At 40.5% G+C, this 17863-nt stretch overlaps 1 protein-coding gene across 5 annotated transcripts in view; it reads left to right on the forward strand.

The window, feature by feature from the left end:
* The window catches only part of KLHL1 (kelch like family member 1), a 275645-nt gene that overhangs the window by 80201 nt on the left and 177581 nt on the right, over positions 1-17863 (forward strand). For 4 of the 5 annotated variants that reach the window (XR_014880961.1, XM_085215759.1, XM_085215758.1 and 1 more), the window contains exon 2: positions 11324-11506. Coding sequence is in view for 4 of the 5 variants with exons in the window: in XM_085215759.1 (XP_085071885.1) it covers positions 11324-11506 (183 nt within the window). In the remaining variant the exon portion in view is untranslated. Of the gene's footprint in view, positions 1-21; positions 160-11323; positions 11507-17863 lie in introns of those variants that run through there. The other variant, XM_085215760.1, reaches the window with a different exon arrangement.

Below are 17863 nucleotides of genomic sequence, written 5' to 3' on the forward strand. Positions count from 1 at the left end.
TGCCGGGCTGCTCCGTTATCTCGGGGTTCCCTGGATGAAGAAAGCGATCGAAACCCGCCTGTCCCTCGCGGTCAGTCGCTGCGGTTCTGGCCAGGACAGCTCCGAAGCAGTGAACCTCGGCGATGAAGGGATAACTAGGGGTTTGGCCTCTTCTCCCAGGTAATATACAGGACCCGAGGAAATTTCCAGAAGTTATATTGGGGAAAATTTAGATTAGTCATAAGGAAAAGCTCTTTCTCTCAGAGAATGATCAGGCACTGGAATGGCCTGCTGAGGGAGGTGGTGCAGTCGCCGTCCCTGGCAGTGTTCAAGAGGCATCTGGATGAGGAGCTGTGAGATATGGTTTGGAGACTTGTGGTAGTGTAATGGGAGAATACCAAGAACGATTTTGTTGATCAAATCGACACGGCCATGACCTCAGTGCGTGCAACCAACACCTAGCTCCTCACTTCCGCCACCACCTCACGGGGACAAACATGGGACAAAGGACTTAGAAAAATATCCTAATACGGTGAACATGAAGCTAGCAAGACCACATACATGGAAACAATGACAATATGAAAGGTCCTACTTCGCTTGTCACATTTGCGAGCCGCTGGAAGAGTGCTAACTCCCCAGCCGCCCAGAGCTATTTTGCTCACTTTGCCGCTTGCCGAATTGAATAAAATTATACTTTTCATATCCATATGAGCCACTTATTTATAAGTCACTTATAACAGGTAGCAATGATGATGGGAGGACTGTTGGACTAGATGATCTTGTAGGTCCTTTCCAACCTTATGATTCTGTGGTTCTGTGAAGTTTAATACATTATGGAGAGTATTGCTTGAGTATGTACAGGGCTAGTAACCCTTAGTTTTTAAAGAATATGAAATACTAAACTGCTTGACAGTTCAGTTTCCAAAGTTGAAGTGATTCTGTATTGTAGAAGCTGAATTAGTCAAATTCGTTTTGGAGGGACTCCACCAAAGTGTCAGTCACTGTGTTCAAAATTATCAAATAAATGTACTGACACTTCAAAACAGGGTGGCAGAATAGCATACACTTATGCCTTTATTTCAGATAAATCTTTTCCAGTGCTTTGCAGATACAGACATGCATGTTAGAACCATGAAGTTTGTGAGCATCAGTGAAAGACATGACACTGTACAGGTCTGTAATGATTAGCAGGAAGAGATTGTCTGCTTATTGCTACCTAATGCAGTGCAAGCTCCCTGCTGTGAAGCATCGTTCATTCAACTTGCTTAGTAGTGGTGGGCTGGTTGTGTGGGTGTATGTGCATGTGAGTGGATTTCTCTTTTGATCAAGGGCTGAACCAGAGTTTAGAATTGGGATTTTTTGAGGATTAAGCTTCCCAAAGTCTTTGACATGATGACCATGGCAGTTATAGGGTTATTAAATTTTCCAATTCTCTGTCCATATTACAATTGCACTTTGAAATTTTACTGAAATATATATTAAATGCAGTAGTAATACAATTCTTGCTTATTCTTTTGTATGCCACTTCCATCATTCACGTATATAATTTCTATTTGCATTAAGCACCTATATCATAAATTAAATAGAAGGAAGTGTCTCAGCAAAAAAAAAAAAAGAAATCAGCATCCCTGTATTTCTGCATCCTTGTGCGGGCTAATTTATTTAGTTTATCCATATAGATATAATCTTTTGTCATAACAAACTAAGTAATGCATGACAAGAATGTAATATCATAATTCTATTAAATGTTGCATAATTTAAGTGATCCATTCAGAAAATATAACAGTCTAGTAAGGAAGGAAGCAATAGCAATTTTAGAGGAATCAGCTGGAGTGTGCTCTGCACTTCTTTTTGTTTTATGTTATTATTATTATTTTTTTCCACTTGCTCACCCTAGACCATTTCACTAGGAAATTTGGGGCTGATTTTTTAAGAATCTGAAGCTTAATTATTCCTAGAACAGTTATGGGACTAACATAGAAGAGTGATACTCTATTAGTGGTACTGTATCAGTTTTTTTAAGTTGGAACTGTTGGAAAATTACACACCACTAACGAATTTACAGGCTGAGCTGCCTGAAATATATGGGAGCTTTCTCTGCATAGAGTATTAGAGGAGTCTTGTGGGTATTTTTTGCTTCATCAGATTCTGAATGTCTTAAGTGTCTTTATTTGTAAGATTCTAATTTTGTGGTGAAATATGTATATGAATGATGGATGGTAAGAAAACTACAAGTTATTTTATGTGCATAGCTTCTGAATTAAAATTTTACCTGATACCATTTCCTTGTAATACTTGTCAGAAACTATCTTTTTTATTTGCTATGGCTTTGACAGCACTTAAGTTAAAGTAAAAATTCTAATGTTTTATCCTTGTATTTCATGTACCTGCATAGTATTAATGTAATGAATTATATTTTAATATTAATGTTTAGTATTGATTATTTCAATGACAAAAATTATGAACTCATGTCAATACAATACAGTTGCTCTGAATTTGGTTTTGTCCAGACAACAAAAGTTGGTAAGCCTCTGTTATCAGTTAGTCACTTTCAATTACTAGCCTTTCACATTGGTTATATTTTCTGCATTCATTTTCTTGACTAAAAATCATACTTAGTGAAACTCTGAGTATTACTTATAACTAAGTGATTCTGAATAATGACAAAAAAAAATCCATAAATAGAATTAATGCATAATGATTATTTTTTTAAGAACTGTTCTGAAATGCTTGCAGAATTTATTTATTAAATGAACATTAATTTTAATGTAACTATTTTATCTGTAAACAAACTATCCATACATACAATTATCATCTCTTAAAAAAACATAATTTCAGTTGCAAACAGCCTTACTGATAGTTTATCTTTTATTCTGAGAGGCAGATCCAGCACCAGGAACATGACCTGAATCTTTTTGTAGATTTGGAAGGAAAATCTTGCTCAGATTTTTGTCCTCTACAAGGGGTACTAAGACTGTGCATTTGTTTTCAGGCTTTGACTCAGTCCATTTTTTAAAAAGCTGAATTATGAAGTGCTAACACATTGGACAGTTACTACCATAAAAGGTAGCACTGGAGAATAAGAGACATAATTTAACAGAACTGTTTGGATATATGTATGAGCAATCTAAGAAAATAAAAAAGATTCACTGCACATCAGCATCTGCAGTAAGCCATCGTAATTACTTGACTCCAAGGAAAGTGTGGCAGTCTGTGCTTCGTGTCTTCCTGAGTGTCTTCCTGAGTGTCTTTGCTGGTGCTGCTCAGCCGATATGCAGTGATACAAAATAAAACACCATAAATTTGTTGAGCTGTTAAGAAATCGTCTGTCTCTCATTTCCATTATTGCACCTGCTTTTTGGTTTTCTTCCTGCACCTGTCTGCTCATTGGTACTTTTAAGCCAGAGGAATGAGTGCTTCATATCTGCAAGAAGATAGGACAATCCATCTCCATCCTGTCAGGTTTAACTGCTCAGGCAGCAGTATCAGGCTCCTTTCCAACATTCTTTACCATTTGTCCCAGATTTCCCAGTTAATAATGTCTACAATTGAGACGAAGTTCTTCCTTATCCAATTTAAATCTGTCTGATGGCATTGTCTGCCACGAACAGCTGCCTCATGAATTCCTATTATTTACTACTTTTATTAATGGTTTTGATCAATGAAAGTAGAAAATTTATTTTTAAAGATTCCAAGTAATTTATTATAATAAAACAAACAAACAGTCAAAAAAACCCCACAGAAAATGGCATGTGTGTTAAGAACAATGGTATATTATTTTAGAAATGGGAGAACTTCAACGTTTTAAGTAGAGTTTAATTTGAAGTTGCAGTTTTGAATTTCTGGGTCCTAATAATCTTTTAAATTAAACTTTCCCTTCATAGAAATGTGGAATCAGATGTTCTAAAAAATATTTAACCAAAGCTTAAAAAAGTTTTATGTTGATAATCCTGTAATCACAATGAAAATGGTGTCTCTCTATCATATCACCAGTTGGGTAATTACAGTGGAACTGCACTGTGAATGCATTATGAACGCTTGATTCATATATGAGGATTTCTTGTTCTATGTGTTTGTCATAAAAGGATTAGAAGAGCATAAATCAACAAATAACAAATCTTTTGTTCTTATTTATTTATTTACTAGCTTGCTCACTTATTTATTTGATGTAATGTGAAGCACAGAGTCTGTCAAACAGAAGGAATTTCATCTCCACAGTAGTACAGATTTCTTTATTGTTCTTCCTTTGAGTCAGAATCTTCCATAACTGAAAAAGTATGGTGAAAGATTGCAATGATTTTTGGTGGGATTGGGAGAATTGTATCTGAAGAAGCAGTAGCCTTACTCTTAACGTGAGGCTAAGCTGATTCCTTGCAATAGGAATTCTGTCTGCTTCTCTTATATTAAAAGGAGAGAGAGAAAAGGAGCCTGGGGTGGGCAGGAGGTCTGAAGGAGCTGCTGCCCTTGTGCCCTGTCCTGGAGCAGTCTGCCTCTGAAGGTTGGCCCCGCTGGTACTTAGCTGTGTTGGAGCAATGCTTGAAGAGCTGCAGCCTGTGGGAGGCCCATGAGGGGTCAGTTTGGGAAGGACAGTCTCCCATGGCAAGGATGTCATGTGGAGCAGAGGCAGAGTGTGATGTGAAAGAGTATCAGAGACAAAGCCAATGTCACTCCGGTCTTCAAAAAGGGCAAGAAGGAAGATCCGGGTAGTTATAGGCCTGTCAGCCTCACCTCCGTCCCTGGAAAGGTGATGGAACAGCTTGTGCTGGATACCATCTCCAGACAACTGGGAGAAAAGGAGGTTATCAGGAGTAGTCAGCATGGGTTCACCAAGGGGAGGTCGTGCTCGACCCACCTGGTGGCCTTCTATGATGCTGTCACATGCTGGGTGGATGGGGGAAGAGCGGTAGATGCAGTCTACCTTGATTTTAGAACGGCATTTGATACTGTCTCCCACGACATCCTTATAACAAAGCTGAGGAAGTGTGGGATAGACGAGTGGACAGTGAGGTGGGTTGAGAACTGGCTGACTGGCAGAGCGCAGAGGGTCGTCGTTGGTGGTGCAGAGTCTGGCTGGAGACCTGTAACCAGTGGTGTCCCCCAGGGGTCTGTGCTGGGTCCGGTCTTGTACAATATCTTCATCAATGACCTTGATGAGGGGATAGTGGCCACCCTCAGCAAGTTTGCTGATGATACGAAGTTGGGAGGATTGGCTGACACGCCTGAAGGCTGTGCTGCCATTCAGCGAGACCTGGACAGGCTGGAGAGCTGGACAGTAAGAAACCAGATGAGGTTCAAGAAAAGCAAGTGTAGGGTCTTACACCTAGGGAGGAATAATTGCATGCACCAATACAGGCTGGGGGATGAGCTGCTGGAGAGGAGCTCTGCAGAGAGGGTCCTGGGCGTCCTGGTGGATGACAGGTTGGCCATGAGCCAGCAGTGTGCCCTCGTGGCCAAAAAGGCCAATGGCATTCCGGGGTGCATTAAAAAGAGTGCGTCCAGCATGTCGAGGGAGGTGATCCTCCCCCTCTACTCTGCCCTGGTAAGGCCTCATCTGGAGTACTGTGTCCAGTTCTGGGCTCCACAGTACAAAAAAGACAGGGATCTCTTGGAAAGAGTCCAGCGGAGGGCCACAAAGATGGTAAAGGGCCTGGAGCATCTCCCCTGTGAAGAAAGGCTAAGTGAACTGGGTCTGTTTAGCCTTGAGAAAAGAAGACTGAGAGGGGACCTGATCCAGGTTTATAAATATCTGAGGTGTGGCGGCCATAATGGTGAGGCCAGTCTCTTTTCAGTGGTACGTGGAGACAGGACGAGGGGAAATGGACATAAGCTGCAGCATAGGAAGTTTCGCACGAATGTGCATAAGAACTTTCCGGTGAGGGTGAGGGAGCACTGGAACAGGCTGCCCAGCGGGGTTGTGGAGTCTCCTTGTCTGGAGATATTCAAGTCTCGCCTGGACGCCTACCTGTGCGACCTGGTGTAGGGAACCTGCTTTGGCAGGGGGGTTGGTCTCGATGATCTCTAGAGGTCCCTTCCAACCCCTACAATTCTGTGATTCTGTGATTCTGTGAAAGTGCAATGGGCCGATCAGAGCTCACGTTCCTTGTTTTGCTGCACTACTTGGGGGAAGAAAGTAGAAGAGAGTGGATGGAGAAAAGGTGTTTAGTTTGCTTCTAGTCTCTCACTGCTGTAGTCTCTTAGAAGTTGGCAATAAATTACATTAATCTCAGTATTTTGAGTCTGTTTTTGCCCATAAAAGTAGCAGGTGAGCAATCTTTCTGTCCTATTTTTATTTTTATTTTTATTTTTATTTTTATTTTTATTTTTATTTTTATTTTTCGTCTTCTTTCTCTCCCTGTTCTTCTGAAGAAGAGTGAGACAGAGATGTGATGGAATTGAGCTATGTACCAGAGTGAAACTACCACAGTTAGTAACCTGGTTAAATTACAGTCTGAACAAACTCTTCTAAGCCTACTTCTAATTTTTTTTTTCTTTTTTTTCTGTCATGTACTAAACAAAAACATATATATTTTTTCTCAATAGAAACTGTTTTAGTGTAGCTTTTTATTGTCCTGGTTCTTAAAAAGTGCTGCTCAGATAACTTGTTTGAGATCATGACAATAAACTGGTAACTAGAGGCTTGTAATACTCTTAAGATTAACCCACCAGTGGTAGGTCAATACATATTTTTGCTATTCACACAGATGCCCTGGTGTCTGAATTTTTTTCTTCTGGTGTCCAAAGAATAATTTGCATTACCAGTAGTTTGATCTCTAAATTACATTTACAAGGAAACAGTGTTATCTCCAGAATGACAAATCTGTCATCTGCAATGACTGTCTAAAAATATTTTTTTGCATAGATGGGGAAACTCTGAGACAGCAATAATGCATCTCTTAAACAAAATGGTACAAATAGTCCTGTTCGATGTTCTGATTATCTTTTTTAAATTTTATAGCATAAATTTTTACTGATCTCCTGAAACTCCTGGTAGAACTCTGTTGCAGACATAATTCCTGTCAGTGGAGTAAAAAGCATGCTTTTTGATGGGGGGGTGGGGAAAGACTTTAAAACTTTCTGTTGCAATAAGAAAATAATTTAAAAGACTTAAAAAATATAAAACTTCTGTGTTTTTGCAAGTAATAGCTAATTAAAATCATGACTTTTGACAGTCCATCTCATTTTTTTTAAGTGCAATTCCACGATTTATATGGGGGCTACTCCAAAAGTAATACTTCCTATTTTATTTTATTGGTTCACAATGTCAGGGGCAGATGGTGGTGGTATGGCAGTAGAGACTAAACTTCAGATTATTGATCATTTACAGTGTTGATAATTTTTTTGGCCTTTTTATTTTTTTCATCCTGTCACACTCAGTAGCATGGTTGTAAATGCGTGGAAGGTTTTGTTCTCTTAATTCTGTATCATTCACTAAATTGTTCAAAGATAAAAAGTGCTCTAGACGAGGCATGTTTTGTGTTTGAAATTTCAAAATGAAAGTTTGAGATTCCCACAGTAAGTTCAGGTTTTGCACATATGTACTAAGAAAGATTACGGGAAAAGGCCATCTGGAGTCTTTCATGTTCTTGTACTACAGAGTAGGCCTTCCCATCCATATTGAGGTACAAAAGTGCTAAAAAGTGTTTTGAAAAATCAGGGGCTCTTCAGATGAGTTTATGCTGGGTTTCCTGCAGAACACAGTCAACAAAATTCTCACTGAATTGCTCAGAGTTCCCAACAAATACAGTATAGACAAACAGAAAATGTTGCTTTTATATCACTAATTGGTCGTAAGTTCATATTTTTCATGAACTGATACAAAACAAGCATTCTTTGCTCTCTGAAGGTCTTTAACAATTCTTGTATTAACTAACTTCTGATTGAATTTAAAATACTGGTTATGCAGACAGAGCATTTAAATGTATAAGAGAGAGCTTGTCAAAGAGGATCAGTAGCAGATTTTTCATTTGGGCTTTCTTAGAAAATAAATAAAAGATTAACTTACTGCCATCTATTAAGTTTGTTAATTTCCAAGATAATAATTTAAAATGTGCTGTGCCTTTGGAGCTTGTTTTTGAGAGTAGCCATTTAACGACTCATTAAGTGGCATAGACTGATGTGTTTGAGAGTGGAAAATGTTGTTTATAATTAGCAAGCAGAAAAGAGGGCAAAATTTGTGGCGAACTCACTGTAGTTATACAAAGACAAAAAAGTTCATTTCAGCCCAATCTAGCTTTATAGCACTATCATAAAAAACAGAAGGGTAAGTCTGTTTTTCTGACCTTAAAAGTGCAGTGTGTTTTGAAAAGCCAGGAAGAGGCAGGATTAGTATCTTTTCTGTTCAAATGTAAGCCGGCTTACACCAAGTTCTGATTTAATAAACAGTCTGAAACAATTCAGGCCTGCTTATTCCTGTTACTGTCATTTCTCAGAATTGTTGATGTTGTAACTTCCATATTTCCTGGAGAAAGGGTAGAAGCATGTCTATTTAACCCTACCAACCTCATTTATTAGACGGTGATTTCTTTACTGTGAATTACTTGTCATTCTAATTACTCAGCAATAAAACTGAAGAGGTATGCACAGGGCCACAATAAACCTCAGGGAAAATAATTGAAAGAAAATGTTGAAATCCCTGTTACCCATACTAATGAGCTTAGCTCCATCATTACAGTTTTATGTGAAAGTATTTGTTGATCATCCATGATGTGAAAGTAAACTTGGATATCTGTTTAATGTGGTTGGCAGTCCAGACAGAACGTAAGCAGATGATGTCACTTGTGGAAATATGACATTTATTTTAAAGTTTAGAGGAAGCTTCTAAGAACTGTATGGCAGGGGCTATTTGAACATATAATATGATGAATACAAAAGATTTAAGGAACTGTCCTTTTCTGAATCATCAGTTCATAACTGTTTCTTTTAAGTATGATTAGTAAAGTTTATATTAGATACATACTCTCAGCTTGTATCTGATACAAACCACTCAATCATCACATATATGGTAACCTTACCAAAATACAAATTGTAATATTGATTAATTAAAAACAGATGATGATTTCTCAGAGTCCAGTTTAATTCTACATAGGTGACATTAACATGCATAATAGTTTTGAAAGGTAACATTCTAGTACATGCATATGGCACACATCAGTAGGTGAGATAGAAATCAGGGGGTGAATTGGGTCTGTGTAAGATCATATACAGGATAGCCGTGGCAGGCTTCTAACTACTTTAAAAGAATGCTGTGAAGCGTAGCTATTTCCTATGACAGAAGGATGGACCAACCTTTCCTCATCTCTCCCGTGTTTCCACATACAGGAGAGTGCACAAGATACTTTTGGACAAAAAATAATGCAAAAATAAATCACTGGTATATATCAAAAGGAAATACCCTATTTCTAAATTATATTACAGTCTATCAAAAGTCAATAAAAATGTTAAAATATGTATTGTTAAAATAACTGTGTATCATATTAGCAACTATTTTTTAATTATTGTTATGCACTTTTCAAATGTTTCCAGCATCAGAAGTGTGGGTTGCCTTATATTAAGGTCTATTAATATTATTCCTTAGAACATGGTACCCAATTAATGCAAAGTTTATATAATTAAATTGATATGTCATTAGTGTAAATTATCAAAATTACTTACTCTCTCTTGAATGTTTTTCTTTCAATAGAGTATGGAGATAATGAGATTGGTTTGAATTAAAATTGGTAATATAATTTAATTTGATGGACTGAAGTATGTCAGTGGCTTACGGGCTAGTTTGGCCCGGTTTCGTGACTAGTGGGGCAGCGGGATCCATGGACCCCTCCTTGGGAAAAGGGGGAAAAGGGGAGGGAGATGGGCCTAAAAGCAAAACTGAAGAGGAAAGTTAATAAGATCAGAATGCAAGATAACACAATACAATATAACTAGAATAGAGGCTAATAAATCAAATAAAATGAGAAAGAGAGTGCCCCTAACCCAAAGGCCTTACTCTAATGCTGAAGGTGAGTTGGCTAGGAAGCACACACATTGCCGAGACAAGCAGAAAGGGAAAAAGGGACATCTCGTGATGTGTAAACAGTTTTTTCTTTCCCTCTGAATGGAAAATGGGAATGAAAGTCCACTAGGGTATGTAGTTCTCTTCTGAGAACCAGGTACCTGGAAGGTCGACAGTCCATTGAATTGGAGCATTAACTTTTTAACTCCCAGTGTTTTACGTGATATTATGATGTGGAATACTGATAACAAAAATCATAAAATAATGATATTTTCCTTTCAGTGGAATATGGAGATAATGAGATTGGTTTGAATTAAAATGGATAATATAATTTAATTTCATGGATTGAAGTATGTTCTGTAATACTGATGGTCTTCTATTGAATATGTATCTTGTTTTATATATACCTAGTTGAAGAAAAGAATGTAATCAGTATCATCTGTGAAGCCCTCCATTTTCAGCTCATTATATTTTTTGCAAAAAATGCCTGTTTCATTAATTGTTTTGAAGTGCGTATTTCCTCAAAGGCTAGTGCTTGTGGACAGATTTTCTTACTTTCAGTAAAGGTCCGAATCAGAAGTCCTGAACTAAATGAAATAAAAAAAGAAAATTGTACTATACCTTGAAGTATTTCTCCTATTTCCATTTTATTTTTCAGCTTACAGATTGTAGACATCATCATTTTTGTAGGCTTTATTTAGTTTGCATTAGTGAGCCTTTTGGTTAAAAAGTATCCCTGCAATTTATCAATGTGGAAATATTCCCAATTGATTATTAAGTAAGTAAATTGGAGTTTTAATTTTCTTCCCAAGCTGGTGTAAAATGAATGTGAATTTGAAGAAATGAGCTAGAGCAGGCGCTCTTAGTGTCGGTGGAAAAATAATTGCTTTCTCCATTCTTTTGTTTTGTGAAGTAATGTTAAAGTTTAAACAGAAAAAAACAGGTAATTTGTTTAATTCCGTAGAATAAATTTGTTCTAACGTGCTACAGATAGGAAAATAATCATATTTTGATAATGAAGACATAGCTGTACTGTCATCCTCAACAATAATATGCTGAACTTCTATTTGTTGTCTTTATTTGTGTTTTAATAACTCTGTCAAAGAGGAAAGAAATACCCTATCCCTGTGCCCATGCTTTAAAAAAAAACAAACCAAAACCAAACCAAACCAAAACAAGAAAAAAACCTCATATATTTCAGTGTCAGAAGCCTTATAACTTGTCCCTTCTTGTACTTCTGGTGATGAGAGTTTTGAAGGATGCAATAATTGCACTTACCAGCTTCCAGAGGTTTGACATGGTGTCTAGGCAACTGGTCACACCTTGCCAACATGGAACTTCTTTTGTGGTTTACAGGCTGTCAGCAGCCAGTCATCCTTTATCACCTCACTGCGATATAGACTCAAGTACCTCTGAGGAATTCTACCAAGCTGTTCACCACGCTGAACAAACCTTCAGGAAAATGGAGAGCTACCTGAAGCAACAGCAGCTCTGTGATGTTATCCTGATTGCTGGGAATCGCAAGATACCTGCTCACAGGTAGGATGTAAACATATTACATCAAATATTTGTGATCTGCTTATTTTATAGAACAGGATTTTCTGTGGCTCCTTATGCCTGCTTTCTTCTTGTCTCCTACCACAAGTGTAAATGACTGTAGAAGGTGCTATCTGAAAGTTCAATCTTCAAAGATATTATACAGGATCTCTCAGACACATACAGTAGAATAATAATACTGAACACCAACTTCTCATGAATGTTTCCTTTCAATGTACTGAAAAATGGCTTAATAACTTACAATAAGTATAAAAATTAATTCCAGTAAATATAAAAACTATATATCATTATCATTTTCAAAATGGTTTAAGAGTATTAGAACAGCTAATATGTATGAAACTATGCTTGATTTTGGACTAATTAGAGTTAAAATAGGTACAGTCATCTGAGATTTTGGTCTTTGCTATATCCTCTGACTTCGTACATACAAATGAAAATCCACTCCAAGAGTTCAGATTAAAATGCAGAGAATGCTTTTGAATTTCCAGTTAGAGAGCAAATATTTTTGCATTTAAACTCTATGTAAGGCTACAGTCTAAGGGTGACCTCTTCCTTGCCTGTGCCCTGGTTTATCTTCTGAGATAATAAATGTTCATTAAAGTATTTAAATAATACAAATATTTAAAATAAATAAGGAAAAACACCAGTAACAGATTGATTTAGGTAACTTGCAGCACATGTGAAGAGGAGTCCTCATACATTCAGATCAGTAGATGTAATAAATGTAGAAATCTGTCTTCTTTCAGCATTTATCATTCTTAAGACTTTGTTTCTGTTCTCCTATCTTGCCATGATATGCTCAGATTTCTAGATGCCAGAAAAATTCCCAGTAATTTCTACCCACTGAGCTAGCAACTAGCTTTGCTCTTGTGTTCCAGGCTTTTAGCCAATGTTAAATCTATTATGCATCTGATGCTTTATGCACCCCTGACAGTTGTCATCTGATGCTGTTTTTATCTAGAACACTAAGGTCTTTCCCTCAGTAAAGTAAACAGACAACTATACTAAATTTCAGTCTTTCTGTCAGTTGGCATTTGTGGTGTTCCAAGAAGAAGAAAACACAAGGGATAAAGACTTAAGGCCTTCTAATCTGTATCCAATTTTATGAGAGCAGCTCTAAAAGTAATGTATCCTTTTTTATGATGTAGGCCCATAACATCAGAGGTGGATGGTGGTGATGTGGTAGTGGGGGTTGAACCTTCCCATTAATATTCCATTACGTTTTCTTGGCATGTGACAGGTGGCAGCAGAGGGGCAGTCTGACAGAATGTCGCCTGACATGAAAGTGCGTATAAATCAAAGATGTGTCATTGAATTCCTCCATGCAGAAAAAATGGTACCCACTTGCCATGGATAGTATCCTAATTAGATTGTTCTCGAGCGGGGAAGCACGACAGTACACAATATGAGTGATCAAGCTTCACTTTATTGTTGCACACATAGGGTTTATATAGGTTTCCAATACGCATGTATTCGTTTACTATTGGTGCACAACGTTGGCTGCTAGGTGGGCTGCTCAGCCTTAACCAATGCTCAGTCAGCATTCACCCCTGTGCTGCTAAGCCAGTTTACTTGTCAGCCCCCCTTACATCCACAGAGTACAGCTGCAGATGTGGGCCCGCTATTTACATGCTGCCCCAAGGACGTTGTGACTCCTGTCTAACTCCGAGTATTTTCTCATGGATATGCACTCTGTGCCACTGCACCAGCTATGCTCGTATATATTCTCATGGCCGTCCTGCTCTTGCAGCCATTCCCCTACAATTCCCCCTTTTTCTTTTTGTACGAGTGTATGGGGCTGCTGAATCACGGCCTGAACCTCTGATTAATCACCTGAGGCGAGCAATGAGTCAGCCACGGGAGCACAGGTGAAGGCAAATCACCTGTGCTGCAGGAAGGGGTGGAGCCTGGCTCCACCTCTCCTAGACCCATTTAAGAGTTGACTGCCAGTGGGGAAGGATCTCTCTGGAGATCTGCTCCAATGGAGTTCATCCTGTGAGCCCAGGACAGGGTGAGTGACTTTCTCTCATTACTTCAATATAAATTATATTAGCCAAGCTCCTGGAGATATATATATATATATCTATATCTATATACACATACCGTTTGTATATCCATTAACTGTATACCATCCTGCCTGATCGCTGAGGCAGCAGCACACCAGTATCACCAGAAGTAGACACTGCTGCCTTAGTCCATTTCGCTGGAACCCATAGTGGACCTGTTGGGGTGAGCACACATGTATCCTCTCCCCATGTATTTCACCTCCAAGGGGCCCTCCCAAATCCCTGACTTAGAATTTCGTTATTTTACAAAGAATGGCTTGGTGCTGCTTTGGGAAGGTACCCACCCATGAGTCTGGGCGGGTGTCTCTTCCCTGTCCCTGAAGATGCATAAATAGTTGATTGTATACAGTGCCCTGGCAAGGTGCTCTTGAGGGTCCCTTAACTCCAGGAGCCTTCCTATGTACCTCTTAAGCATTTGATTTGTCCTCTCCACCACCGCCTGACCGGTTGGAGAATTAGGCATGCTAGTGACATGTTGCACCCCCCATTTCTTGCAAAACTGTTGAAAATTACTGCTAGTGTATGTGGGGCCATTGTCTGTTTTTATCAGCTGTGGAAACCCCATGATAGCAAAGCATGCTGTCAAATGTCGGGTTACGTGCAACACTCTTTCTCCGGCTTGGGCTGCGGCTCAGATAAATTTACTATACATGTCTGTATAGTAAATACCTCAATATACCAAATTCGGGAACGTGAGTTGCATCCATCTGCCATATTTCCAGGGGACCAAGCCCCTTTGGATTGACCCCTAACCCTAGGCCGGGGCCATGATCAGCACATGTTGGGCAGACCCGTACAATCCCTCTTGCTTCATTTAAGCTAATTCCATACAGCTTTTGAAGGCCTTTCGCATTCTGATGAAAAGTGCTATGAGCCTCACGGGCTTGTGCCAACTTATTGACAGGGACGGGTATTGTTACTAAATCATCTGCCTTTTGGTTTCTTTCCCCCAGTCCTTCTGCCCATTTGTGGCTCCTCATATGAATTACTGCATATTTCTCGTCTCTGATCGTAATTGCTCTCTGTAGCATAGTTAGTAATTCAAACAGGCGCCGATTATTAATCTCTCTTATTCTAGCGTCTTCCATCCTTTCTACCAGGCCTACAATGTATAAGGAGTCTGAAACTACGTTAATAGATTTTTGCAACCAGTTCATAAATGCCTATACTACAGCCGAGAGTTCCAAGGTTTGAAGGGAATCCCCGGGCTGCGCTTGTAGAATCTTATGCTTCCACTGACAGTTCTCATGCCGTGTTGCAGCCGCTTTGCGCGATTTCCGGCCGGCATCCGTGAACACTGTTACAGCATTTTGTAGAGGAGTTTTACTTCATTTAGGTATTCTTAACCAATGTTGTTGTGACATCCATTTCAATACTGGGGAAGCGAGAGATCGTACTGTCAGGGCTGTTCCTGAGGTCAGCAAACTTGCTGCCAGCTCATCTGAATTCTGTAGATACCAGTCCAAGTCCACACGTTTGAGAGGTAAATATGTGGTTCCTGGCTCTTCCCCAGAGATGCTGAGTACTCTGTGACGTCCTTTTTTTTTTTTTTTTTTTTTTTTTTTTTTTTTTTTTTTTACTAATTCCGCGAGATTATCAATCCCTTGCTGGATTGTCGTTTTTGGTTGCAAGCTCATAAACAGCCATTCCAGCACCTTTATGTCTGGTCTCTCCCCCTTTTTCTTTTTGCACTGTGTCAGTGCACCCTGTGGCTAAGTCGCCTGTGGCTGCTTAGGATAGTGTTATCTATGGGGAGAGACAGCTCATGATGGTCGATGGCCTGTGTCACAATAAGATGCCCGAGAGTTTCAATAAGATGCTGCTGCTCTGTTGTCACTGAAACGTTGTCACTGAAACGCGGGTGGCAGGATTGGTGCCCTTTAGAAGGGAACGCAGTACATTAAGATCATCGTTGGAGATACTGACAACGGGCATAGCCACTGTAAATCGCCTAGAAGTTTCTGGGCATCATTGAGAGTCCGAATATCAGTATGTAATGCCAACTTTTGTGGGCTGGTCTGTGATTGTGTGATGGTCCAGCCCAGGTACTTCTATAAGGGCTCGCGCTGCACCTTTTCAGGAGCTATGACCAGTCCTTTATTCTGGAGTGTATGTTCCAGGAATGTTTCCTGCTCAGTAGTGAACGGTTGTGGTTGCGCAATGAGAATCTTGGCAACAATTGTGATGTCAGCTCTGGTGTCCAAAAGGGCTTGTAACTCGCACGACTGTCCATTAGAATGGAAGGTGGCAGAAATGATGGGTCGCTGATGCATTGGCATTGTAAGAAGCACTAATTCTCCAGTTGACCCAAAGCCATTGTCATTTTGGGCTTTTGAGGTAAGTGGCTGCATACTTTGTGTCAGCACAGGTAGTGGCACCAGCTGAGCAATCTTTGAACTGGCAGGAACGTGGACAGGTGGAAACTGTGCTTGCACCACTATCTGCATAATCCCATCAAAGTCAGCATCAATAAGTCCTGGAAGAACAGTCACACCACGTAGACCGGTAGATGAACGTCCAATTAACAAGGCGCCCACGGCAGCCCCTTTTAGCTCTAGAGGACCGCGAGTTGTCATAGGCATTTGGATAGGCCGGTTGTCAAGAAGGGTGGAATCTACTGCGGTTGCAAGTCCAGGCCGAGGTTTCCCCTTGTGGCGGCCAAAGATCGGAGGCCCTTGTGAATACATTTCATTGTGTGCCGCTGTCTTGTGTGGGCTTGATGGTGGAGGTGTTGAGGAGGCTACTACTAGGGCCGCCATTGTTGTCGGCGTGTGGCAGCCCTTCGTGCTCTGCTTGAAGTTTCCCGATAAGCGGCATGCTAATGTGCTATGGGAGGTGGAGTTGCAGTTGTCGCACCAAACCTTGCCCTTACATTCCCTTTTCATATGCCCTGCCTTTCCACAACGGAAACAATTTGTTTCCTGGTTTTTCCGTGGTTGCTCAGTCCTTTGCCCTCCCCCTCTTGTCAAAGGCGCGAGAGCAGCAAAGGCTTGGGTTTGTGCCTCCACCAACTTACTGCCTATTTCTCGTAACCCCTCCACTAAGAATGCCTGGGGGCCTGTTGGTACCCTGCTTGTTTGGTCTAGCATCATTTCAATAGTTGCATCTATTGGGAAGGTTATTAAGACAGACTGAGTGGAGGCATTGCAGTTTTCCATTGCGCATTGGCGTAACAAGGCGCCCTTCATCCACTCCGGAACATCTGCCCTATTTATGGCTTCTGTTATTCTGTCAATGAAGCCAGCAAAAGTCTCCTCACGACCCTGCTTTATAGACATGTACGAGGGAGTTGGAGTGGATGTTTTAACCATCTCCATTGCCTGTCGGGCTAGCCGCATTCCTTCCAAACAGACCTCGGGCCCCAAGTAGACCTGCATGTCTGGGACAGTGAATTGACCTGTGCCCATCAATTGTTCTACTGTTACCCCGAACAGGGGATCTGTGGCAGCCCTTGGGCTATTGGAGCTGATCTTGCACAGCCTCTGCCAATGGGCTTGCCACAACAACTGCTCTGACTGACTCATTATCATTCGGACAGTTACCTTGACATCCTCTGGGACTAATACACTGCTGCCCCATTATATAGTTCAGTATCTGCTTAGTAGGCTCTCCGTGCATCCCGCTCTCATTAACTGTGGCCCTAAGCTCTGATAAAATTTTCCAGCCCATGGGTACATGGATTCCTTGTCGATTTCCATCGTTATCTACTTCAAACCGCACAGGGAATGCTTGACTCGTCGCTTCTACAATTTTCATATCCCTGGCATTTATAGCATCTCTTGTTACTGCTGATCAATCAAGACGAGGAGGGGGTGGTCTACTAGGTGGAGTCCATGACGGCCTAGTGTGTGTGGCCCCCTTAGAGCCCCTGCCTATCACCCGCGGAGTAGTGGGTAGTTTCGAGCCGCTGGCTATGTTTGCTCCATCCCCATTACTCCCTTCTGTATCAGGGGGAAAGAGGTCCAGCCCCTCATCCTCACTTTCTTCCTCTATATCGTCCCGGGGGGAGGGAGGGGGGGTAGATGGAATTTCCAAAGCCCCTGCCTGCAAGAGGCCATTAGTGCAGACCAGAACTGGTCCTCCCGAGGAGGGTATCGGAACGTAATCCCCCCCAATCTTTAAGCGCCGAGTGTCTTCAGGCAGACTTTCAAACTGGCGCGAAGCTAAGGCAGCTACCTGCCATTCTAACCTATACCTCCTAATACAAGTTATAACATCTCACCAGGGGTTCATTAGTATTTTTAGCCCCTTTTACATGCTGCAGTACTGCAGA

This window comes from Meleagris gallopavo, chromosome 1, assembly GCF_905368555.1.
Source record: "Meleagris gallopavo chromosome 1, MGAL_WU_HG_1.1, whole genome shotgun sequence".
NCBI classification, from domain to species: Eukaryota; Metazoa; Chordata; class Aves; order Galliformes; family Phasianidae; genus Meleagris; species Meleagris gallopavo.